Below are 26,550 nucleotides of genomic sequence, written 5' to 3' on the forward strand. Positions count from 1 at the left end.
CTGGACAAACTTTCTCACTATGAGGGTGGTGAGCCATTGCCACAGGCTACTTCAGGAGGTTGTGAAATGTCCATCCTTAGGAGTTTAAGAGCAGTTTAGACATGCACTAGGTTGGGACTGTCCAATCAGGGATGATCCTGGTGTGGGCAGGCGGTTGGATGTCATAACTGCCTAAGGTCTCTTCCTTATTTTTCTATGACTGGATGGTTGATGGTCTGGTTGTACCACAAGATGACAATCAGAATTCACAATTTCTCAAAGACCACCGTGATTTCTTACCCAGCACATAAATGAATAGACATGTGGGGCCCAGGGCAATTCACAGATGAGATGTAGACCATTTAGGATGGCCTTGTAGGACACCAGTAATCTGAGGACCATGATTCAGGAACCACTGACTACATGCAAGCTGCCAAATCCCAAGAAGAAATGAGGATAGGTAGGATGTGTGAGGCAAGTTGTCCACAGCTGATGTACAGATGGAGATAAATTAAAGTCTGGCTCTAGACATAGATGTGTCCACACCTAATAATAAAAAAGGTGTGCATTGTGCACTGAATCTGACTAACAACTTTGGCAATTCTTTCTCAAGTCTGACAGTCAGCAACAAGTCACACATTTGTGATTCACATCAAAGATACGTGCGTAGCACTCTCAATAATCTCAGTGCTTTTTACACTTGCACATACTGTCCCTGCCCCAAATTGTTTGCAATGCAAACTGAATTGCCAGGGGACTGTGCAGAGCTAGAACAGAAGCATATTCTAATCCGTGACCCCGTGCTGATGTTCTCTGAACCTAAGAGCAGATTTAGGTCTCTCCTGATGCCTGTGATGATTGCCTCAGATAGATATTGCGCTGGAAGGGCAGAGGTGTCTCTCTCCCTGGAGCAGCAGCTGCTAGATCAATGACATCTGACGCAGAAGCATGGGCAAATTGAAATGCACCCAAAATACTTAGACTCGGCCTCTGGAACAGAGGAAAAAAAATCCACAGCTGGATTTATGGGTTACTAGGTATCAAATGAAAACAGGACATAAAACTTTAATAGCTATATCAAAGGCGAGCCAGAATGGCACGGCCCCAACAGCTCTGTGATGGATGGGCTGCACTAACAAGCGAACAGACCTTGTTTATTCCAGCCTAGTCAGGGTCGTGTAGGAGATTTATACCGGATTAAGATGGGTAATGTAAGTAAGAGGGAAAGAAAGAAAAGGAAAGAAAAAAACCAAAACCCTGCACTTTTCATTTTCCAATAAGATTTAGTGATAAGAAAGGCCCTAACTTTCAAAAATGTACGTGTATACTTAAGTCTAGGCACTGTAAATCGTCCTCTTAAAGTCAATGGCACAAGCAAGGGCATAAAAAAGAAGTCTTTGTAGGAGCAGAGCTATGTTTCTGTAAGCTGTCTTTGGTCTTTTCTAGTAAACAGTGAAGAACAGTGGATAAGAGCAAGTGAGATCATCGTTACTATTCATTAACCTTCCTCACTGATGTATCACATACAAGGTCCTTCCTCTCACTACCTCCTTAACAAAAAAGCACCCCAAAAATCACTATTCTCTTCCCAACATGACTCTCCTATGAACAGAGGCTGCCCACTGTGGCAGTGAGTACTAACAAGTCTTTGACTACTAAAACAAGATCCAGCAAATGGCCAGATTTTCAAGCCAGGGTGTCCTTAAGCTTGCGTGTACACCGTGATGCCCTATTGTGGGAAGCAACCCTCACTGTGCACACACCTGAAGAAGTGCAGCCCTATAAGGTGGGCTGAGGAATGTAGCCAAGGGTGGGCAGAAGTGCAAGTGAACTCCCATAGATTTGAGAGCATAATTCCTGATACACAACATGCATCGTGCCAGTTCAGACCCAGCTCTGTAAGGTGATTTATGCGAGCTCACTCCCTCATTCATGCAGAGCTTCCTTTACCTCCACTTGTATTGCATTAAGGTGCATGGGCCTGCTTGCATGATGTTTGCTAAAAGTGCAACCTATGAACTCTACTTAAGCCTGAAAGTCCTAGCAGCTTTCTTCCTCTCACAGTAAATTATCAGGTTACATCAAAACCAGCTTTGAATTCAAGAGCATGGAAAACAAATGAGTGTGAAGTTACACTTTATACTGAAACCACACTAAGGGCAGTTAAAATGTGTCCACACACTACAGATGTAATAAGATAAGTGCCATCTGAGCATCTCAAAGTTATGTCACTTCAGGTGAGGGTTAACTCTGGGCTGTGCTACCCAGCTCATGTTAGGGTAACTTCACTTCTGCTTCATGGAGATAAAAGTAGCAATGTTCAGTCCTCCAAGATCCCACAACTCCTCCTACCAAGAGCAGGGGCTGGGCCCAGGTGTCCTGGGTCCTAGTCACACCCTGCTCACAAGCCCTCTAGTGACAAGTCAGAGCCATGCAGGCAAGAAATGCTATTAACCCTTAACATGCGACTACTCACAGGACATTGTGACTTTACAAGCACTTAACAGCCACAGATTTAGTACGGTCTGAGCGTAGCATCACCCTGAGAAAGCCCAGAATTGCAATTCATTCCCATCTGCAACAGTGCCCTTCTGAGTAAGGCAGGAACCAACTGGAGGCATTTTGTTTAAAACAGAGCATCCCTGAAAGAGCAGCATGTAGCTCAGCCTTCAGCGTAGAAAGAAGGGAATTGCTATTTCCTCTTTTATAAGCCCTACAAAATGCAGCATGTACGGGAAACGGTGACAATATCTAAAACACACCGCTTTCAGTAAGCACCTCTAGCATGTCATTTTGACTCAGCATAAGTATCTATAATTAGTTGCTAGATTTCTCTGCTATCCAGCTAATTCCACCCACTGTCAGGATTCAGCTCTGACTATTACAACGGCTATATTTCTTATCTCATGACTTCAGGCCTTTGCAGAGCGTGCTCGTGCACTGGCGTCAGATTCCTGGAGAGTGCAATGCAATGTGCAGATGAATATTTATTTTCCAAATTAGATCATTCTCTAGTGTTGTGTTGTTGTGAATAAACTAGGATACAATGAATTAAGCACAAGAGAATGGCATTTTTTTTGGGGGTGGGGGGAGAAATTAGAAGGAGATAAAAGCTTTTTTCAATTTGATTCCCACTAAAATGCCAGTTTAAGCTGTGAGTCTGCTGAACGATGTTATGCAGCTAAGAGACACAGATTAGAAGTGTTTCTGGTCTTTCCCACCGCCCCCTACCCCAACCTTCCCCTTGGCAGACTTCTTTCTGGAGGCAGTCTGAATCCAACCATCATATTCTATTTTAGTCATGACATCTGCAATCTAACCAGGCTGATTTGGCTAATCCACACTAATACATATTTTCAGATGAAGTCCTGCCACTGAGAAAGCTTTGTAGATTAAGATCAAAACTTCCATTTGATTTTTAATCAATCGTGTTAGAGCCAAAAATGATGCAAGGTGCAGAATTTCAGTATGTGAAACACTCTTGTTTCCCATTTAACCCTATCAGCACTTTGCAGACACTTCATGCATGTCAAACCAGAAGCCCAGTGGGCCCATGGGTGTGTATGCTGTTCCTCCCTAATCCCTTCAAATGAACAATGCTATGTTTAAAGGCTCCCATATTTGTCTCCATGCATGCCAGTGCATCTGAGCATTCAGAGTTAGCAGCACTAAGTCACCTTTCTCTAGCTCTCAAGATTAAACAGTGAGTCACACGTAGGCTGTTAACAGATGCATTTTAATATTACCTGTCAATAATTTATGCTTGAGATAGAGCAGAATGAAGGCTGTGTACATGATCCCTGCACAGTTTCCTTCAGGTGCAAATCATTTCTTTACCTAGCCCTAGTCTAGGGTGGACCAAGATATTAGCAGACAAGTTCTTGGAAGTGGGCAAAATGCATAAATGCGTAGGCTATGATGACCTGGGTTGAGGGCAGAAACAAGGGTTGAGGCATAGGCACCTTAGGGGCAGTCTTTGGTGTGGATGGCTGCTCTGTGACAACATAAAGTCTTCCCCTTTCTATTGCTTTAGCACATCTCTGCATTTAAGCCCCTTGGGCAACATGGGTCCAAGCTGGGATGCTTTGGGGAGACAACACTCATGGCCTTGTTACACCTTATGCTTTAAGCCACATGAATGTTAATCCACTTAGAGTTATTCAGCTTAGTGGAGCAGTCACACCTTAAAACAAAAAAACATCTCTGGCTGTCATTCACCTGCACAGCTGTGACTTGCCACTAGAGACTTGGTGATCAGGGGCAGGACTAGGAGCCTATGTAAACAGGGGCTCAATTCTTTTTTCCTCTGAGCTCATCCCCCCACACTGCTGCTGCTTGAGCACTGAGGAGCCCCATCTTCCCCACTGCCTCCCCCTTCTGCCAGCATAATCAGCAAGCCAGTCTTGATGGCAGCAGGAGGCACTGCAGTGGCCATGGGGTCCTGGGTTGCAGTAACCGCTTTGCCCAGCGCCCCCCGGGAGTGAGGCACTTGGGCATGCTTGGCCCCTCTGCATCCTGGTGTCCTTGCTTGCCCTGACTCAAGAGAAGCCACTGCATCATGGGATGCTGGAGGAGTTCAACTTCAATAGAATAGGTCTAGAGAGTGGCCACAATTTAATCTTGCTTTAGGAGCAAGATTATGGACATTAGAGATAAACCTGCTATGGAGGGGTGCAACTTTAAACCAAATAACATGTGCTTTAAGCCACTTAAAGGTGTTATTATGCAGCCAATTCAAGGGTTAAGAGCTCAAGAAGCTGCCTAAACTTACTGTGTAACAAGGCCCTGGCACAACACATTTTGTGCTCAGAGGAGGCATCACCGTCTATGTGTATTGAGCTTGGATTCTCCTTCTGACTCTGCCCCCAACCCACCATGTGCTCATAGGCAAGTCACGTCCTTTCCCTTCACCTTGTTTCACCCCATACTGGTGAACAAGTTAAGAGGCTGTGATGTGGATGACTGCACAGTCCGGTGGGTGGCGAATTGGCTAGAGGGTCGCACCCAAAGAGTCGTGGTAGATGGGTCAGTCTCGACCTGGAAGGGTGTGGGCAGTGGGGTCCCGCAGGGTTCAGTCCTTGGACCGATACTCTTTAATGTCTTCATCAGCGACTTGGACGAGGGAGTGAAATGTACTCTGTCCAAGTTTGCAGATGACACAAAGCTGTGGGGAGAAGTGGACACGCCGGAGGGCAGGGAACAGCTGCAGGCAGACCTGGACAGGTTGGACAAGTGGGCAGAAAACAACAGGATGCAGTTCAACAAAGAGAAATGCAAAGTGCTGCACCTAGGGAGGAAAAATGTCCAGCACACCTACAGCCTAGGGAATGACCTGCTGGGTGGCACAGAGGTGGAAAGGGATCTTGGAGTCCTAGTGGACTCCAAGATGAACATGAGCCGGCCGTGTGACGAAGCCATCAGAAAAGCCAATGGCACTTTATTGTGCATTAGCAGATGCATGACGAATAGGTCCAGGGAGGTGATACTTCCCCTCTATCGGGCGCTGGTCAGACCGCAGTTGGAGTACTGCGTGCAATTCTGGGCGCCACACTTCAAGAAGGATGCGGATAACCTGGAGAGGGTCCAGAGAAGGGCCACTCATATGGTCAAGGGCCTGCAGACCAAGCCCTATGAGGAGAGACTAGAGAAACTGGACCTTTTCAGCCTCCGCAAGAGAAGGTTGAGAGGTGACCTTGTGGCTGCCTATAAGTTCATCACGGGGGCACAGAAGGGAATTGGTGAGTATTTATTCACCAAGGCGCCCCCAGGGGTTACAAGAAGCAATGGCCACAAGCTAGCAGAGAGCAGATTTAGACTGGACATTAGGAAGAACTTCTTCACAGTTCGAGTGGCCAAGGTGTGGACCGGGCTCCCAAGGGAGGTGGTGCTCTCCCCTACCCTGGGGGTCTTCAAGAGGAGGTTAGATGAGTATCTAGCTGGGGTCATCTAGACCCAGCACTCTTTCCTGCTTATGCAGGTGGTCGGACTTGATGATCTATTGAGGTCCCTTCCGACCTTAACATCTATGAATCTATGTATCCACCTTCTCTGTGGAGACTGTGAACTCAACCCAGACAGAACAGGCTTTTGTCTGCTCGCACAAAGGGCTCTGAGCTCGTTTCCTGCCTTGAGGTGCAATTGTACAACAAATGACCTAATAAATAAATAGGACAATAAAGAAAATAATCGCTAAATGCCCCTGTATAGTGGGTGCATGTGAGTGGTTGTATACCTGCAAGCTGATTATAGCTCCTCTCTCTATTTCTGTTTTAGAGCTGAGCTGCACTGGAAGAAAATCATTAACTGGATTAAGAGAATGACAATGCCAACTTTACTTCCACTCCTGCAGTGCATACAGGCATATGATGTTGTGTCCAAGACTACACAGAGTCAGGCAGAACAGATGTAATTAAGCCATTGGTGTTGAATCAAGTGGGTGTGAATGTACCTAATTGCACCTATGTGTAATGCTTTAAACCTGAATTATGTCTGATGTATACTAATGAATGCATGTTTGTTTGATGGCATCTGCTTAATTATTTTTTCTAATTATTAAAGGAGGAGAACCCGGCAGAAAGTTTCATTCATACAATACTATTGTATGAATCCTATTGGTTCTAACACAGTAATGGATCATTATTCTTGTGATGCCACGACAGACAATCAAATAAGCAATGGGACACATTAAACATGGAAAACAAAAAGCTCATAGATCTAATCTGGCAGGTTGTGTTTAATAGGAAACTAGGCTACTTACTCACCCAAAGAAGTGCCTGATGGTCTCCAAATTAGCCTCTCAACTCAGTTGTGTGCACAGGAATTTAGATGGATAAAAGAGCCCTTGCCAGCAGAAGTAGCAGCAAAAGATAAACCTGCACTTTCTCAATGAGAGGCCTGCTCCACTGCAATCACTGACTACCCCTAACAGTCCCGGTCACAAAGACCAAACAGCAGCAGGAGAAGATTTAGAAATCTAAAAGGAAAAGATGGTTCTTAGAAAAAGAACTAAGACACATAGATTCAGCCTAAATATCTGAGGTATTACCTATGCCTCTCAGGATGAAAGCTTAAAATAAAAGAAGGTTTAGAGGTGGCTTGACCAAAATCTGTAAGAAAATCTATGGAATCACTAATGAAGTATCTACATTCAGAGAACTGCAATGAGTTGCCATAAGACCAGCAAGACTTATTGTGAGCAACCTAATCACAGCTTCTCTGTATGTATGGAACAGCATACAAACTCTTGCGCATAGGATCAAAAGATCACGGGAAAGTAGGAAGGACCTCCTGAAGTCATCTAGTCCAACCCTCTGCTCAAGTCAGGATCTTCCCTGACCAAACCATCCCAGTCAAATGTCTGTTCAACCCTGCCTTGAAAATTTCCAGGGATGGTGTCTCCACAACTTCTCTAGGCAGCCTGTTCTAATACTTGACTACCTTCACAGTTCAAAAATTCTTCATTTCCACCCAAAACTTCTTTTTTGCAGCTTGAGGCCATTGCTCCAGTCCTGTCCCCTGTGACCACAGAGAAAAGCCCATCTCCACCCTCTCTATAATCAACTTGCAGGTATTTGAACACTTAACAAATCCCTCCTCCCCCCACCACACATACACACACCTTCTTTCCCAGACTAGATACCACTTGTTAGCTGCTTCAGCCTCTCCCTAGAAGTCCTGCTTCCCAGGCCCCTAGTATTTTTGACATTCTGCCTTGGACTCTTTCCAATCTGTCCACATCCTTCTTGAAGTGAGGTGTCCAAAACTGGACACAGTACTCTAAGTGAGGCCTCACCAGTGCCCAGTAAAGTACATGAATCACTTGGGTCGATCAACAGGGGTGCACCACAAATTATAATATACCCTGCACCACTCTGGAACATCCTCTGGGTGCCAGGCCAGCCAGTGAGATTCAGCATCCCCGATCTGAGCACACCCTGCAATAGGGAGCTCTGCCAATGAGTCCCTCAATCAAAGTAAACTTGACAAATCATGAAACACTTTGCACATCTCACACATTTCTGGACCCACCAACCCAATTCATTGTAGGAAAACAATGGAAGCCCGTGGCTTATACCAACATTAGCAAGTATATGTTCTCATCCATCATATCTCTAATGTTGTTATAACCTTTGACAAAAACTCTTCTGCCACTTTTGGTCCCGAAAGTAGATGCATGAAGAACAGTCCTGTCATCGGCAATGCCAAAGACACATTTTCACTGTATAATAAAGGACTGACCTGAAATTCACCTGCAACCACTTGCATTCATTAAATATAGCAAGAGTCTATACAAATGACCGCATTTATTTGTCACTTTATAGCCACTTTATAGCCACTCTGTTCCTTTTTCAGATTTTGTGTCTCCTGTTGACATATCTCTACAATGCACATGTGTGAAGTCGCCTAAAAAGACAACAAATATGCAGGAAAAAAACTGATTTGTAAGAACCCATATAACCAAAGTCTGCTCTTCTACATAAATCTAGAGTAATGCTACTTAACTTCTATGTGGTTATACAAGAGCAAATGAGGACTTTACTCTCTTGTCAATTAAAAAGTACATTAGTTCTTAATTAAGCATTGCAGTAGTTATTTAATCATGCCTCTGAAGGTGACTGCAGCCTCCCGGTTGGATGCTCATGCAGATTTCAGTGAATCCTTTCCTGCTTTACACAATGACTACTGAACAGAACGGAGCCCTTAGGCTACAACACTACATATGTCACTTCCATTTTTCCATTAGAAATACCAAAAGGAGTTGTGGGTAACGCTTTGAAGCCAAGCCCGGAGAGCAGAAATAATGCAAGATGTGCAAATCTCAATGCAAAAGTACACTTCACCCAAGCTCTTCCTGATGACCTCCATCCAGGTTCAACTGGCAGCTTTGTTCATGTCTCACAGTTCTCAATTTGTAGCAGCATGCTTTACTAAAGGAGACCCTGACGTAATGTGCAGATATCCAAAAAGTTTGGGTTGGCTGCACAATCAAATGGGGATGTGTTGAAATGTGGGTAGACCAGCTCTCATCTCCCATGACTCAACGCTGTCGTGGGAATCCCATCATGCATCATGGTGCTCCATCAGTGAAAAGACAGAGAGGCATCATATGATATGCAGTCCAGCCCCCAACGGTAGAAAATGGAGCTCTGGGGAACACAAACTACATTTCCCAAAGAGGGAGCTTGAGGAGATGCATATGAGCCTCTAGCTGGCTTGGCACAACCCATGTTGATGTGACACATTGAAATGTTTCCATCAGGGTTGACCAAACCCCAAACAGAATATATCGCTTCAATTTTCCCAACATAAAATCAAGACAGTTTGGTAAATGCAAAACCTTCTATGAAAAGTTTCACTTTTGCCCTAGTTTCAATAAAACATTGTAAAGGAAAAATCCTGACCAGCTCTCTAAGGACCCCAGAGGGTATATAAGAAAACATTTTACCCAGAGTCCACACTATGTTGTAATACCCTTATTCTGGTTGAACCATACCTGATTTCATAAACTGACTTTAAAGCAGCTCTGAAGAATAATAAGGAAACTTCTGAATTTTCCCCCAATATCAAACCCCAGTAAAAAATCCATAGCTGACCCCTCATGTCTCAAGGGCTGAACCATAATCCGTAATCTAGGTGCACTCCATCTGCATTTGCTACTTCTTCCCACCTCTTCCAGACACAGCCTGATAGTGGGAGCATCTACACATGTGCTTTAATGCGCATTAGCCTATTTTAATGCACATTAAAGTGTCACTAAAAAACAAACACACCCTGCACGTTTGCTAATGTGCATTAAAGCATTGCTAAAAACCATGCTCTTTAGTTAATGAGCATTTAGATAAGCTAATGCACATTTTCCTAGTACTTCACAATGGAAGTACTAGATTTAATGTGCATTAACTAAAGTGTTTTAATGCACATGGAGATGCAAGACAGTGCAGCTGCCTGCAGCGATACAGATTATAAACAAGAGCACAATCCTGTGTAGTCTGCTTCTTAGGAAGACAGCATAGAGGGCAGACTCAAGTGGGAGAGTGGATTATTACGGAGAATACCTGTTTTATTGGAGAGTCTAAACGAGACCATCTTGTCGGGGATGTTGCACACATTCCTCACCGAAGCGATGCAGCTGTAATTAGCGTAGTCCTGAGGTCGAAGATTCTTTAGTTTCAGAATCTTTGTTTCCCCCTGTGCACATTAGAAAGGGCAGGTAAGGAAGAGATTAAGTCAAAGGAAAAGGCAGACTTCCAAGTGACAAAAGTATTGCACTGTCATGGCTAGATAGATGCAGGTGCTAAATGGCTAGGCTGATTTTAACTAACCCATTTCCATGTACAGGGCATGCCTACACACTCATGAATGCTCCACAATTACAACACATTAAGTTTAGTACCTGTAATCACACGGCATTTCTACACATGCACACGCTGCAGTGGCAGGTGCTGAGGCACATGCCATCGTATAAGCAGCAAAATGCGTGTCAGTGCTGAGAAAATGGTGGTGGGACACTGTTGAGCTAAGACACATCATAGGTGCTTTAGTGTTCAAAAGTACACCACCGCCGTTTTCTCTGCATTGACGTGCATTTTGTGTCATTATACAAGTACACGCGTCGCAGTGCAATGCGTGTCTGCTCACGTGCGGAGCAGACTCGATTAATGAAGTCTGCTCCAACCCGCTGGATTACCAGCACATCCCTGAACAAAAATGCACGTGTATAAATGCCCACTGGTACTAACTTAATGCTCCATAATTGGTGCTACTGCACATTAGTGCAGGGGCATGCTTTTTAAGTGACACCAATGTGCAGTAGACTAATTCTGCGGTGCATTAGCAGCTTTTTTCGTGCTGCACTAATGAGCAGTAGAACTAGTCTACTGCGCCATTAGCATCTCGTGTGGACATGCCCACAGAGTCTCATATAAATAATATTGTGAGGAGTTTTTGTTCTCCATTTACTGTTAAAAAAAAAAGAGGAAGTAAGAGGAAAGAAGCTTTTGTTTTAGAAGCAACTCTGAAGCCATCATATTTACTGCACCTCACATCAGGTAAAAGTAAACCCACTGAGAACCACCTCTCCCCCCCTCACTTAATCAAAAATCAGAAGCTGCTGTAAAAAAATAAAATAATAAAATAAAATAAAAAACTCCTGTTGTTTTCCTTTTTAAATCATCTTCCCCGATGATTTTATTTTTAGACAGTATTTATGTAAATTATGGTGCAATGATCTGAAACAGAGTATTTAATAAAGGAGTTCTTTTCAACAGAAACTGAAGAAAATTATAGTATCTAAGCAGGAGATTTTCATATAAAATGCTATAAGAATTGGGCATAACAAGACTAGAAACATTTGGAGGAAAGAAAAAAAAAACTTTAATGAAAAAAGTAGGCAAAATCTTAGACTATTGTTAGTTCAGATCCAGGTGTTTATGTTTCCTTGACAAAGTGATATCAGATGTGATCAGAACCCCCCCCCCCCCCCCCGAAAACCTGTTAAACACAAAGACTTGCTTTTAAATCGAGAACAAAAACAAAGACATCGTGGAGCAACAACAACAACAACTACAACAACATTTCGATGTGAAGCAAGGCAGACGGGGAAAAAAATAAAATAAAAACCCACGGCCGTTTGAACACTATAACATATTTATGGTAATTTTCTTTCAGTTAGCACAACAGTGTGCCACGGATACACCAAATAAAATAAAGCTGTGTTGAAACATGCATACACAATTAATCTTAAGCACAGAAATAAAAACATATTTCAAGCTTTGCATCTGCTCTTCAGACTACCCACTTCCAGCATATCTGAGCTGACATCAGCCAACTAGAAGAAGAAGACAAATCCTGATGGTTTATTGCCCTCCGTGAAAGAGGGGGTAAAGCTACAGACGTTTAGCTTCTGCTTGCGACGGGGGAAGAGCGCACCGAGGATTAGCTACCAGGGAGAAGCTGAAGTGTGATCAAGCCCTATCCCCTCTTCTGGCCCTATAGTAAGGAATGGCTCTGCCTTGTAGGATGCCCAGGTGATGCACAAATGCAACATTAAGCCATTGCCAAAGGTGGGCTAGGAAGGGATTTGCTGTTCAGGGGCTGAACTCATGGAGTTGTTTATAGCCTGTCTACTCCAATGCTGCTTTAGGACTAGACTACTGCAGCTTTTAAACCTGATGGAGACAGAACTGTAACTTCCACTTAACAAGGGAACAGAGCAGACAAATGAAACAGAGCACATGAGCTCTAAGCCCTATATTGTTAAAGCGCCGTGATTATAAACCTGCCCCACTAACACGAATAAAAGCTCTGAGTAAATTAAGGAAGAATGGGACCACACATGGAAAGAGAGATAAAACAGTAGAGAGCTCTTCTTATAAGATTTCCACTTGATTGTGGAAAATACCGCCTGGTGTATTGTTTTAATTAAACCAAAGGGTGGCATGCACATCACTTGCACGGGGTTAAATGAGAAGGGGATTAATGGCCAAATGGGCTGGCAACACTCAAGACCCCTGTACATGTCTTAATCAGCAAAATGTGAAGGAAATAAAAGAAAAGTGCATGGGGCTAGGACAGAGAAGCGATTGCCTAAAAGCAACCTGAGAGTCCAGTACCAAACACGTACTACCAGGCTACACTATACCATACAATTAGTCCCACCCAAGCTGCCAGGTTAAAATTAAGGACAAGCTGTTTAAGCATCTGCAGTATCCAGTCTTCACATTAGACCCTCCAAAGGCACACAACAATAAAATCTGCAGGCTAAAAACCCCCTATTTTAAACGAAGGATAATTCAGGCCAACCCAAGAGGGCTTCAGATTAGGCAAAGGAAACGAACCTACTGAACCGGATGGAGATCAGGTCCATGGCGAATTTTGCATGTTTAATCATGAGCTGGAAATTCCTTGCCGAAATTGTGGCCAGATCCCACAACTTCATTGTGGATTATGTTATGTGAATTGCTATGATTTGTTAAAAATAATTTTAGTTGATTTGTGTAATTAGTCTAATTATGCCTAATTACATAATTAGTGTAAATACAGCAAATGTAATCCTGTAATTGAACTGTGCAATTACAATATGTAATGACAAGGATGAAAATCCTGTTGGAAAAAAATGTGCAGCAAGTTTATAGCTTCAAAAAAAAAAGGCCAGTAATTCAGCTGTTTTTTTACACGAGCGCATGCAGGTTTCCCACACAGCAGCTGAGTTAAGTAATCCTTGATGTGGACTGAATTGCTAAAAGAAATGCTTTCAAAGTTGAAAGCTATTTTTTGAGTTACAGGGTCCCTAAAATGCCAGGCCATCACTGTGTTACATCTTAATAATGGGATGTTTAAACTCAAGTGGCTTATGCTTCGATTTCTATTACTTAATGAAATAGGAAGGTCAAAAGAAACAGGGCAAACAGTGGAAATGTGAATACAATATATTGCTTTTTCTGCCCTCTTCCCTCTCTTTCTTTGGCTGTCATAGCAGAGAGAAGTTAAAATATTGCACGCATTTGTTTTCCTTGCAGCGGGCTGACAATCCAGCCTCAAGCATATCAACAGGAAAAGGGCTGTCAAATGCATATCTCAAGACACTTTAAATCCAAATATCTCCTATCCCATTGCACATGGGCCCTTGCTGTTTCCTACCACGCCATCAAGAGAACCAATTATGAAAGAATATGCGCGAGACATTTATGATGCTTGAACCTTTAATTACATTTTGTTCTCTTCTAAACATGTATCGCATCTCATGTGAACACAGACCAAGATACAGTAATTCAACCTGACCTCCAATAAATGTAGAAAGGTTATGGATAAGTGTCTGACTATTAACGTGACAATCTGATTTATTCATTGCTTCAACACAGGCAAAAACTGTACGGAGGACAGTCCTTGCAACCTAGAAACCATATTTAAGAAAAATGCGGGATGTAATTTAACGTGACATATTTTATCATCCACTAAGAATTTGTCTCATAAAGGAGATGATAATAAACATTTCCACATTATTAGTCAAGAATTCCCACCTCAGAGGAGGCCTCTCACTTTTAATTAAACAGTCAAAAGACTCCAAGCTACACATCTGTGCTCACTTCCCCAGAAATCAAACCGCAGATTCCCTAACCCGGGTCCATACATGGTGAATTAAGAATAATCTCATTGCTTTCTGAAGCCCAATAACTCTACTTCCCCAATCTAATTCTCATCTCAGCTAGGTTTCAGCCTGCCCATGTCTCTGTAGAATATCAAGCTATTTTAGCAATATAAAGCTGTCAGGTATAATAAAAAGCAAAAATGATGGTGCTCTCAAATCATTAGCTCAGAATTGTTTATGAAAGTTGCAGGTTGCTCTCTGCTCTGAGACTGATTTCCTGAGCAGCTTTTCATTTATAGCTTTGTTCACTGTTGGTTTGAATTTTGAAAATACACCCCGCCACCTTTTTCTTCTTCTTTTTTGGGACTGCTGTCACTCACGTTTGGCTGAAAGAAACAGGATCTTTGCCCTTTCAGACACGGATTGCTCTACCGTCTTCAAAAAATACAAATGCACTCAAAAATTGGATTGGACCGTTTTGATGGCCAACAAGCTTGGGTTCTTCCAATCCATACATCAGTAGAAACACTTTGGAGCAAACCACCTTTCTCCATTTTCCCAGCCCCTGCTTTAATGGAACAGATGATTGTGGAACAAAACTTAAAATTCAAAAGGGGTGAAAAGTCACAACCAGAGAAGAGGATTGCAATAGACCTTAGCTTCTTCCAAAGTTTTTTTAGCATTTCACTTCCTATGCACTGTCACTTCACACTAGCTAGGCTGCGGTCATTTGGAAAACAGCTATGGCATCAGGGTCAGATCCTTATGTTTGTACAACAGAGACTTCAAAGGAGTTACCCCTGTTGATATCTGCTGCTGATCTTGCCACCAGGGTTTAGGGAGTAGTATAATAACTTGAAAATAGAAAAAAAATTCTCTGAACATGCTTATAAAAATATTTCCAGAGTATGATAGAAGTGCTTTTTCTTAGTATTACAACATTAGGAAGGCAGTTCTCTCACTAGGAGGGCAATAAAGCACTGGAACAGGTTGCCCAGAGACCTCGTTGAGTCTCCATCTTTGGAGGTTGTTAAGACCCAGCTAGACACAGCCTTGGCTGGGATGATGTAGTTGGGGCTGGTCCTGCTTGGAGCAGGGGGTTGGACTAGATGTGACCTTCTGAGGTCCCTTCCAACCCTCCTTGTCTGTGATCCTATTTATCTCAGCATGCGTCTGCTTCTCCCAGACCTGAAGAAGGACCTTTGATGCTAAAAAGCATATCCAACCACTCTGCCATGTATACAGTTTATTCAATAAAAGACATCACAAAAAATCCTTGCCTCTGAGACATTTCCTGGACCATCAGTGTTACAACATTGCAATGCTACTACAGAAATATACACACTCAGGGTGGGGACAGATGGTCACATACTCCAGCGTACCCCATATCAGTTTTCTATACCAATGTAAATTACATTTGAATCAGGAATAGACAGATGGGCAACATCCTGAGCTATTGCATGCAGTAAGAGCCATTACTGTGACATCCTGCTAGGCAGTAAAGTAGCAAGTAATAGGCTGCTTGCCTTCGGCAAATGACTCCCCCAGGATGGACGGAGCTAACACCAATCCCAGTGTATCCTACACCAGTAGAGTTTTCCCCTCGTTCTTTCAGGAGAAATCATCCATTTGACTGGGGAAGATTACACTAAGTTAGGGGTTGCCTGTCTGCTGCTTTTTTTTTTTTTTTTTTTTTGTTTAATGCCACTTTCATGCTGATGGTACTGGTCAGAGCTGTGTTTCCCATAGGCATGCACAACGCTCCCGCAGACTCAAAAACATCCACACTCCTGTCCTGTAGGCTATATTACCAACCTGGCATACAGGAAAAACACGCCTTTCATTTGGGGTATTTAGCTCTCAAGGGATAAAATTCAGAGAGAGGTAAAATTAGCTTAAATCTTATTTTTCAATCTGTGGTCCATAGAGGCCTGGGGGTCTGCAGACTATATCTAAGGGGCCATGAAAGATGTCTGTGATCAATCAAAGTTATGTGAATACCCACACTTACAATCCAAAGGGTCTTCACCTGCATTTAAAATTTCCAAAGAAGTCCATACCTCCATTCAATTTTTTTTGGGGTGTCCACAAACCAAAGAAGGTTGAAAACCACTGGTCTAAAACACTATTTCTTTTCCCTTTGATATTAAGGACTAGAGTCCTCAAATGCATCTGGCTTTTATATCATAAGCCAAAAAACCAGACAGGGCCTGTTAAGGATCTCAGGGTAGAAAATGAATGTCCATTTTTGTGCAGCTGTCTCATTATGTGAAAAATTAAACTAACTATATCTGACCGACTAAAGAGCCTCTTCCATAGTATTAGTCTCTGGGACGGATAACAAAGAACCGCAGTGACTACAGAGCACAAATCTCCTGGACTTTTCAAGGGGCTTCTGCTCTTCAATCACTCAGCTCTGAAATCACATTACTCAGATAACCTTGTCTCCATTAATAGTGAGTACTTTGGGGGAAATTGTGCAAAGTTCTGCACTTTGGATGGAATAATGGCACGCACAAGTACAAACTTGAGAACGATTGACTAGACTGTGGTACTGTAGAGGATGACTTGGGGGTTGCCATGAGCTCAGCATGCACCAACTGGGTGTTCTTGTTGCAAAAAACCCAACAGCATCCTGGTTGTACCAACAGGAATATCACTTGTAAATCAAGGGGATTGTTTCTTCTGCTGTATTAAGCGCTAAAGGTGCTTCACCTGCAGTACTGTGTCCAGTTTTGGACCCCACACCTCAAGAAGGATGTGGACAGATTTCATAGACGTTAGGGCTGGAAGGGACTTCAGAAGATCATGGAGTCCAGCCCCAACAAGAGATTGTAAAGAGGCTAGCGTAGAGCAACAACAAATGATTAGGTGCCGGGGAATCAGGATGTACTGGGAAAGGCTGCAAGAACTAGGGTTATTTAGCCTGGAGAAGAAAAGACTGAGTGGGGATTTAATAACAGTCTTCAAATAACTGAAGGGACATTAGAGAGAGTGTGGAGATGGGCTTTTCTCTATGACCACAGGGGAGAGGACTAGGAACAATGACCTCAGGCTATAGCAGAGAAAACTTAGGTTGGCAAGGAGAAGGACGTTTCTGACTGTGAGGGTAGTCATGCACTGGAGCGGGCTGCCTAGAAAACATCTGGAATCTGCATCCTTGGAAATGGCCAAGAGCTGGTTGAACAGACACTTGACTGGGATGGTCCAACCACAGACGATACTGCCCCGCACAGCGGGCTGGACTAAATGACCTTATGAGGTCCCTTCCAGCCTTACTTTCCTATGATCCTGTTGATCTTCACTGGCAGGAGGGGAGTTTCAAGGGATTAGATCCTAAGCTCTCACTATATTACACGACATCTGGCTTCTCATTCCCTCCGGCTCTTACACGTAAAACAAAACAACCTGATGAAAACCTCTGCAGTATGTAACAGATACGTTGAGAAGTGTGGGCAGGGTAGAGCAACACACGCGCAGTTGGAAATGGAAGGACGGAATTTCTTTCCTAATGGGTTAATATTTAAGATGGAAGTGAAGGTGAAAGCATTGTGTAAAGGGAGAAAAAAAAAGAAATACTGTACCTCAATTCCTACCTGGGTAAAGAAGGGTTCATAAATTTCAACTCCTTTGTCGGACCCCTGCAGCAATACCTCTTGACCACGCCGCCAGCTGTACCGAACAGGCGGATTGGAGTTGGCAACACACCTGAGAAACACCGTTCTCTCATAGTAGAACTGCTCTTTTGCTTCCCCTATGCTCTGATGAACTGTCACTATTGGATCATCCAGATCTGGAAACAGAGAAACAACCCAGATGTAGTCACAGATTATAGAGCGGATAAAGTATTGACATGCAATTTGCAGGCAGGTGAAAGTTCAGATCTTCTTGGAAAACAGCAGGCAAGTCTCATGACAGGGGTGTCATTTGCCCAATCTTTGAAAATGGACTGGAAGATTTTTAGGGACAATTGTTTTGTGTCGATCTATCCTTGCACAGCCCTGAGCCCAAGAAGGTTTTGGTGCGTGGTGATGTTTCTAGGTGTTATAATAATATAATAGTGTATGAGGATAACATTAAAAAACATTGTTGTTATCTAGTTGGTATTTCATTCAACACTTTTATTTTCACTTTTTCTTTTTTTTTTTTTTTCAGATTTCCTTGTCCTTTTTTTAAATCTTACTCAGATAAAATAACATTTGTCAAGTATCAGGAATAGTCCAGATGTTTTAAATACACATCACACCAGTGGTTTCCTGTTATTTTGTGAGAAAGTTGAACCCTTACTCATTCCTCGATGGCTCACACATGCATCCGTGTTTCTTTAAAGCAGGGGTTCTCAACCCATGGTGCGTGGGCCGCATGCAGCCCAATCAGCACAATGCTGTGGCTCATGTGACATCCTGTTAAATGGATACATGGGGAGTAAGTTGCGCACATGCGGTGCACATAACACATTGAGAGCTGCAAGTGTGCCCCACTATGGCAAATAGGTTGAGAGCCACTGCTTCAAAATAATAAAACAGAGTGTTTTAAGGAAGATTTTCCTGCTATTTCTAGCTATTAAATTGAAAATGAGGCTCTGGGTACTGCTAACGCCTATACAAGATGCATTTCTTATAATTGCTTCTTCAGCAGCGGTTGAAATGAACTACCACCCCAAAACAAAAGCAGGACTTTCATGTCTGAAAAAGGAGTTGGGGGGATTCCCTGGGAGTGTACCAAAAAAAAAAAATAAAAAATCAAAGAATCAAAAATTAGCAGGTAATGACTATGATTTTAGCTTGATTTCAATAGAGGCAAAGTCTTATAACAGATACCAAAGGAAACAGTTAAAGATTTGGAAAGAAATGGAAAATAGGACAAAACACAACAGGGGGCTTATCAGAGGAGGATCGTGTCACACTAATCTTCCTATGACAAGGAATGAGCTTTTTGGTTAAGGCTACTGCTTTTGATATTTTGCCTAGTAGGAAATGGCTGGCCAAACTGGAGAGGACAGGGGTCAAGGTCATAATTGCAAGGTGAAAAAGGAGCTGGTTCAAAGGGAGGTTATTTTGGAGGATGAATTATCTGAGTGGAGAGATGCTACCTAAAGCGTTCCCATCCTGCTTAACAAGTTCATCAGCAACCCTGGTACTGGACCCAGATGCATCTTCATGAAATGTGTAGATGATTCTAAGCTGAGGGGTGTTTCCAATATAGAAGAGGGCTAGATTAGTGCTGAGGAATGAACTGAATGAAGTTTAAGAGGATGAAGTGCAAAGCCATGCACCTAGGGACCAATAACAAGGACTTGAGGTATAAAATAGTGCATAGACTAGAGACATTTTGAGAAGAAGAGGCATGCGGGTGTTGGTAGTTCATCACAGGATGACCATGAGCCACTAGTGCAACATAGCTGTAAAAAAAAAACAAAAGCAAACACAATCTTAGCAAGTAGTAGATGGGGTATTTGCAGTAGAGGCAAGGAAGTACTAGTGTCATGGTGCAATATACTGGTGAGACCCTGTTTGCAATACTGTATGCAGTTCTGGTCACTGGGAGGAGGTCAAAATAGGGCCAACAGAAGAGAATGGGGACTTTTTCTTATCAGAGAAAATGAAAGGGGCTTAGCTTGTGTAGTTTAGCAAATCAGAGATTGAGGGGGTGTATGTTCCCTCTTAACAGGTACATTCATGGAGTAAATATGAAGAAAGAGAAGGAGCTTTTTAGGCTGGGGAAAAAAATAAAACAAGACAAGATCAAATGGCTACACACTGAGTGCATCTACACGAGCAATTTGCACAGAGCAATAAACTCCGGGGCATATCAACCTGGAGTTTATTGCTCCCAGGTGTGGCGTTTATACGTGGAGCAGCCCTGGCTGGCAGGTGGTCGGGGGGGGGGGGGGGGTCAGCCTGCCGAGGCTGCTCCAACCCAGCTCAATGTGCTGCAGAGAGGCCGGCTGGGGCATGAAGGTGCTCCAGTGCAGGGTTACCCCCCTCGTGCCCCAGCCAGTGTCTATACGTGCACTGCTGTGCACTAAATAACTCCACTTCAGGACAGGACTTGTGTTTACAAGTACTAACCTGCGGCGGAGTTAATTAATTTCCTGCAGCCTAACTGGGCTGCACGTGTAGACGCTGAGATTTGGCTGTGGAGTTAATTAGGCAGCGTCACAGTAAACATCTTGGGTAGGTGTACCACGGACTACAGATACATTTAGATTGCAAACTCAAAGAAAATGCCTAAACAGCCAAAGTTTGGGGATAGTTTCCCCACACCAGGTAGTGGGAAGACAGATGCTGAACCAGTTTAAGATGCAACTGGATAAGTTAATGGCAGAGATGGTGTGATAAGACGGAGAGTTTTGGCTCAACAGAGTTGTTGGAGTTGTGCTGTTAGTCCCCAGGTTGGAACATATAGGTATGTCTCTTGTACCATGGGAGGTTTCTGGCAACACATGCCCTCAAAACACCAGTTAGGACAAGGAAAGCATTATGCTGGGTTTGGAAAGGTGCTGTTTTCAATCTTTTATTTTTATTTTTTTTAAACAATCTTTTTTTTTTTTTTTTAATCCTAATCTTTTTTTTTTTCTTCCCCTTCCTCTGAAGCATTGAGATGTTGGCTACAGATAAAGTTGGAAGCTTTTGACTGGAACATACTGATTACTGTGCTGAGTTTGGAAAACCCAGAGAAGCATCCTGGAGAGAGGGTCTTGCTCTGCCACTCAGCGTCACACTGATCACATATTTGTAGTCAGGAGGGAATTTTACCTTCACATCAGACTGGCATCAACTGTGGGGTTTTGCCTTCCACTGTTGTGAGAGGCTAAGGGCACTGGACTGATTTAGTCTGCAGAAGAGAAGACCGAGGGGGATTGAATAGCAGCCTTCACCTCCCTGCAGGGGGGCTGCAAAGAGGATGGAGCTGGGCTGTTCTCAGTGGTGCAGATGACAGGACAAGGAGCAATGGGCTCAAGTTGCAGCAAGGGAAGTTGAAGCTAGATATTAGGAAACGCTTTTTAACTTGGAAGGTAGTAAAGCACTGGTTACCCAGAGAGGTGGTGGAGTCTCCATCCTTGGAGGTTTTTAAGACCTGATTAGACAAAGCCTTAGCTGGGATGATGTAGTTGGGGCTGGTCCTGCTTGGAGCAGGGGGTTGGACTAGATGTGACCTCCTGAGCTCCCTTCACACCCAAATTTTCTGTGATTTCATGTAGTGTAGAGCACAAACCTTTTCTGAAGCTCTTCTGAGTGTACAGTAACCATCTAGCTCTCAGACACTGCAAGGGCAGGCATTACCAGTGACCTGGTCTCTCTTGCTTTTACCTGTGGCCTGCTACAGGTAGTGCTGATGCTTGGGGCTTTATGCCTTGTAGTCCTATGTGAGGGCCCAAGTAATGATTTTGGGGATTCCTAAGATAAATGCCTATGAACACAGGGGACTGGATTAAATGCTCTAAGGTTTCCTATCCAGCCCTGTGTTCCCCTCTATACCCTGCCAAGGGAGGAGAGGATCTCTTTATCTGTGGGCTTTTTTCACTGTATGTTGAGTAGCTGGCTTTAGTAACAACAAAAATAATCATTTTTGCTAACTTATATTGCACTTTTTTCCACCCACAACTAATTTGCTGACAATTTTCCACTCACAGTTGGCAATGGGTAAAAGTTGTATTAATGCAGCATCTAAGAACCAGTGGGAGGTTGCCTCTCCAAATTTGGCCTTCAAGACACCAAAACTTCAAAATACGCCCCAAATCTGCCTGTACTGGTTTTCTAGCTGTGCATTCGAACAGTCACCGCATAGTTGCAGTGCTCAATTATCTATATACAGCTATCACCACTTGACTTCCCTTCCCACACTAATTACGGGCATAAATCTGGCACACTTCTTGTTAAAATGTTGTAGAAACCCATAAATACCTTTTTGATCGAATCCTACAATATTTTTTTAAGTAATTCTAAAATGAATTCCTTATCTATAAACTACAACGCCAGATCTACAAAGGATTGTAGACATAACTTTGCACATGGGAGCAATCACACTGAACTCATAGGAAAGACCCGGGACCTTGATTCAGCAAGGTACTGAAACTTGTCTTAGTACATTTTAGCGTGTTAGTAATCTCATTCATGTTAATGGGAGAATTCATATGCTTCATGTTAGGCATATTTCCAGGATGTTGCTTCTTCCAGTGTAGGAAAATATAGTTATTCAAATGTACATTTTGCATAACTGGGGTCTATAGGTGCCAAAAAAAGACAGGGATTGTCAGAGGTATAAGCAATTACCCAAAAGAGAAACTTGAACTGAGCCCATTCACAGCCAACTCTGATTATCAAACCCAAATGGACTAACATGCTTCAAATATCCATGGTAAAAAATAGCTACCTTATATAAACTTTTCTTTAAAGACTCACAGTTTGACTTGAGTAATGATAACTGGCTGTCCTCATACTGGAGGAAGCATTAAATTTTTGGGTTTTTTTAAAGATCCCCCAAAAAACAAAACAACATCCACATGTCTACAAAGTAATTCCTGGTAATGTTGCACACATTTTAAATAAATGTTATCCTAGTTCTACTCTGGAAAAAAAAACAAACATTTAATTTAATATTACAGAAACAAATTATGAAACAGTTGGTTTGAATTAGTATGACATTTTCTAATGAGATTTCATTTTTGTTGTAAAGGTTATTTTATATTACAGTAATATTTGAGTAGAGGTGAGACAGCTGAAATTTTATGTCCTCCCATTCATCCAAATTGAGAATAAAAGACAGAAATGAACTTGCTTAGACTTCAAGGCCAAAACATCGAGATCCTCCTCTACTCCCCGTGAACCACCGAGTGTTTCACGCATTGCTGTTGTACGGAGCACTTCTTTGCTTAGACTGCCAGTTCAAGAATAAGTCATGACCATTACTTACGGGGCATGCTAAATCAAAGAACCTGTGCTTGAATCTGTCAGAGTAAGGATGGCCATGTGCTGAAGACCTACCCCGTCTCACCCCAGTCTATTCTCTTTCCATTTCCAACAGGCCAGGTTTGTCTAGGCCAGTGGGGACCAACCTTTTGACAGAAATTCTCCAAATTAGCCTGCACCTTCCTACACTGCAATTACCTTTCTCTTCCCAAGCTGCTTTCTGCTCCCTGCCTGATCCACTGCTCTGCTTTCTGCTTCCTTCCCTGTGCTCCCTGCCCAATCTGTTGCTCTCCTCTCCACTTCCTGATCTAGCCACTGTTTTGCTCCCTGCCCCCTCCATGATCTGTCATGTGCCACACACAGGCTGCCCAGGTCACTTATAACTTAGCCACCACTGGTCCAGGCAGATGCTTTTCTTCCAAAGTTTGGCATCTCTCCGATACATGCGTTAATAATGTTATCTTTTCTATGCACCAGGCCACTGTTTGATATGCATTTTATTCTAGGTAAGCATTCCCAAAATTTGGTTTCCTACTAGTCTAATGATACCAGCTTAGCCCCTATCAAATGGGAAGAGCTTTGTCCCCAAAGCTGACTATAAGCAACGCAATAAATTTCTATATCTGGCTAGACTATTAAACATAAACACACATCTTATACCGAATACCATGTTACCTACAAACATATGAATAATACAGATGAATAGTACTTATTATCATCAGATGATACCGGCCAAACATGACAGTAGTTAGCCTGATGTGGGGAGAGATGTGTGGAAACAATGTCCCCCAAAATGCCCTGCTGCACGGGAGAGATCAGAGTTCAATTCAGAGCTCTGGCCTAGACTTACAGTATGACCTTGGGCACGTCACTTAAGAGTCTATCAAACACCCTCTACCCTGAGAGAGTACACTGCCCACTACACACAGTCATACTCCCTGTTGTCCTCTCTTCCTGGCTTCACAAGACCCAAATTTGTGTCTGTCCATTGGCACAGATGTCCTATCGGAGCCATTTATACATTTTATAATTTATACACCCTTCTAGGATACACAAGATGTAGGTTTAAACCACCTTGGGCTAAAACGAAGACAAAACATGGGTCCTTGCACTTCTTGCCAAGGACAAGAGCTGTTTGGCAACTGTTGATCCTTCTGTATCATGGTGCATGCACGAGAGGTCACCCAGACCTCCAATGCATGTGCCTAGGCAGAAGTTTTTTGTTTCTTTTTGGGAGGGGGGGCATGTTGAGGGGGCAAGGGCTGTAACCATTTGATAAATGTATAAAGTACCATTACCAGAGTACCTCCCTTTAGTCCTGAGTCATGTGTCTAAGCTTGATAGAGATGCAGGATTTTGGACACATCTCTCTCCAGTTACTGCATAAGGAGCTCAAGTGTCTAACAGAAGTCTGGATTTCACACCATGGGACAGACGCTCAATATTAGGTGCTGTGGCACTGAACTACAGTGGGATTAAGCCCTTTTATGGATCTAATTTCTAATCTCCCTTTGCTTTATGTCTTCTGTTAAATGGCAAAAATGGGCATGGTGACAGTACTTCCTTATTTTGCCTTTCCTATTTGAATCAAAGTCTTGCAGGCCAATGCTCTTTTTATTTTTATGTTTTACTGTGTATCTATGCTGTGTTTGAGCGCATTGGTACAACTACTGACTGTCAAATCCAACTTAGTGCAGGACTGCAACAGAGGTAACATCTCTGCCAAGCCATTTCCACGGTTCCAATTAACGGGACATTTTCGCAGCAGAAAATGACTGATTCTTTCGAGCCAGAAACGGTGGAAATTCTCTCCAGCTTCATCAAAGCGGCAGACGTGGTACTAATATAAGACAAAATAATGCCTATCATTGTTAGGAGATTTCATTGAGCATTCACAAATGTGTTTCTATTATTGTGCTGGGTTAGAGAAATGTTTCGCTGGATTATTACATAAGAAGGCATTTTGGTTAGGCAACACAAAAGCTGCCACTAGAATACAAAATGTGTTCTCATAAAGCTACCCAGGTACTTGCTACAGGTTATTACAACCCAGAAATGGCAACTGTCACATTCATTACACTCAAGAAGGCCATTTTAAAAGCCAGCTGATAAAAAAAAAAAACAAAAAAGACATGAATGTCATGTTGCCCAGACTTCCTTGGGATTGTGAGTTCAACGTATAGCTGAATAGCCAGACATTTATATTCCAAAATCCCAACAGATGTTTTTAATTGTTTAAAACTGTTATACGCGCTTCTTCCACCAGCAATCCAAGGAGCAAACAGTTCAGCAGTCTGGACGTGAAGCTATAGACTTTAGACATTGCAGGACAATTAAAAATGAAGAGGACAAGGCTGATGGAATTATCATCAAAGGGCAACGGAGACAGATCTGGCTTTTGTCTATCTACAAGGTGCATTTCCCTTCATCTGCATTGCAAGAGAAAGTCAAACGTTTGATTTTTTTTTTAAATATGATTAAGAGGGTACTGTTACTAGTCCCCAAGTGTTGTTACAAGTTTAGCAGTTTATTAAGCTCAAAAAAAAAAAAAATACAAAAAAATCATAGAAGTGTGTTTTCCACAGGGATTTATACCACCACTAGGTCCAATTTGTCAGTCTTTAATCTTTGAATTGAACCAAATAATAGCAAAAACCCAGATGGCAAAGACATGCTAAGTACTGTATTGGAAGTAATTCCCTTCGGAAATCTGGAAACTCTCACGCAGACAGAAATCCAAACATAAACTGTTTAAAACAAAATAAACCTGCCGTGGCCTGCAGGACAATGCGCGAGCTTCGGTTCTGGGAATCCGCAGGGAAATCTGATGTATATTAATAATGTCCTCCATTTAGAAATGCCTGGTGAAATGCACACGTCATACATACGCTGCTGCATAATTCAGGGGATGTAACAGAAATATGGATCCAACCAATGCAGAATCACTTGCCCCAACTGCACTTTACCCATCCAAACACAAGTGCAGGGACAGAGCCTATTTTTGTCTATGTGATGTGCTGTCTGCTTCGGGGATTGCAAAGTGTGCTGGTTTTGTTCAGCTTTTAATTGCCTTAGGTCTCAGTTGCCTTAGGTTGTTCAAAGAGAATGATCCTTGGAAAGTGGAGAAGAATCTTTATTGGGATCATTTGCTGAACCAATAAAAGGGACCATCTTGGGAGCATCTACACGAGCCACTTATTGTAGAGCTGCCCAATTAGCTCCACAGTAAAGCATCACCATGTACCCGAGCAGTGCTATTAGGCCTGAGTAAACTAATTAACTGTGCCATAGGATAGTACTGCCCAATGCAAGTGCTGTCCTACAGCGGAGCTATTTAATGCACCACAGTGCACAGGTAGACGGTGACCGGGGCTGGCTGGGGCATGAGGGTGCTACAATGTGGGGCTTCCTGCTGGCTAGCTCTTCACTGGAGCATCCTCATACCCCAGCCAGCCTCGCTGCAGTGTGTTGAGATGGGTCGGAGCAGCCCCGGGCTGGCAAGCTGACCCCTTACGTCTCCCAGCTGGGGCTGCTCCAACCTGGCTAATGTGCTATGGTCCTAGGTGTACACGT

The 26,550-nt window shown here is 42.9% G+C and overlaps 1 protein-coding gene across 3 annotated transcripts in view; it reads right to left on the bottom strand.

The window, feature by feature from the left end:
• The window catches only part of MDGA2 (MAM domain containing glycosylphosphatidylinositol anchor 2), a 692,671-nt gene that overhangs the window by 327,367 nt on the left and 338,754 nt on the right, over positions 1-26,550 (bottom strand). For 2 of the 3 annotated variants that reach the window (XM_019496066.2, XM_059723426.1), the window contains exons 4-5: positions 17,650-17,858; positions 10,035-10,167 (exon numbers count right to left, since the gene is read on the bottom strand). In XM_019496066.2, the coding sequence (XP_019351611.1) occupies positions 10,035-10,167; positions 17,650-17,858 (342 nt within the window). The remainder of the gene's footprint in view (positions 1-10,034; positions 10,168-17,649; positions 17,859-26,550) is intronic. The other variant, XM_014601296.3, reaches the window with a different exon arrangement.

This window comes from Alligator mississippiensis, chromosome 2 (genome assembly GCF_030867095.1).
Source record: "Alligator mississippiensis isolate rAllMis1 chromosome 2, rAllMis1, whole genome shotgun sequence".
Taxonomy (NCBI): domain Eukaryota; kingdom Metazoa; phylum Chordata; order Crocodylia; family Alligatoridae; genus Alligator; species Alligator mississippiensis.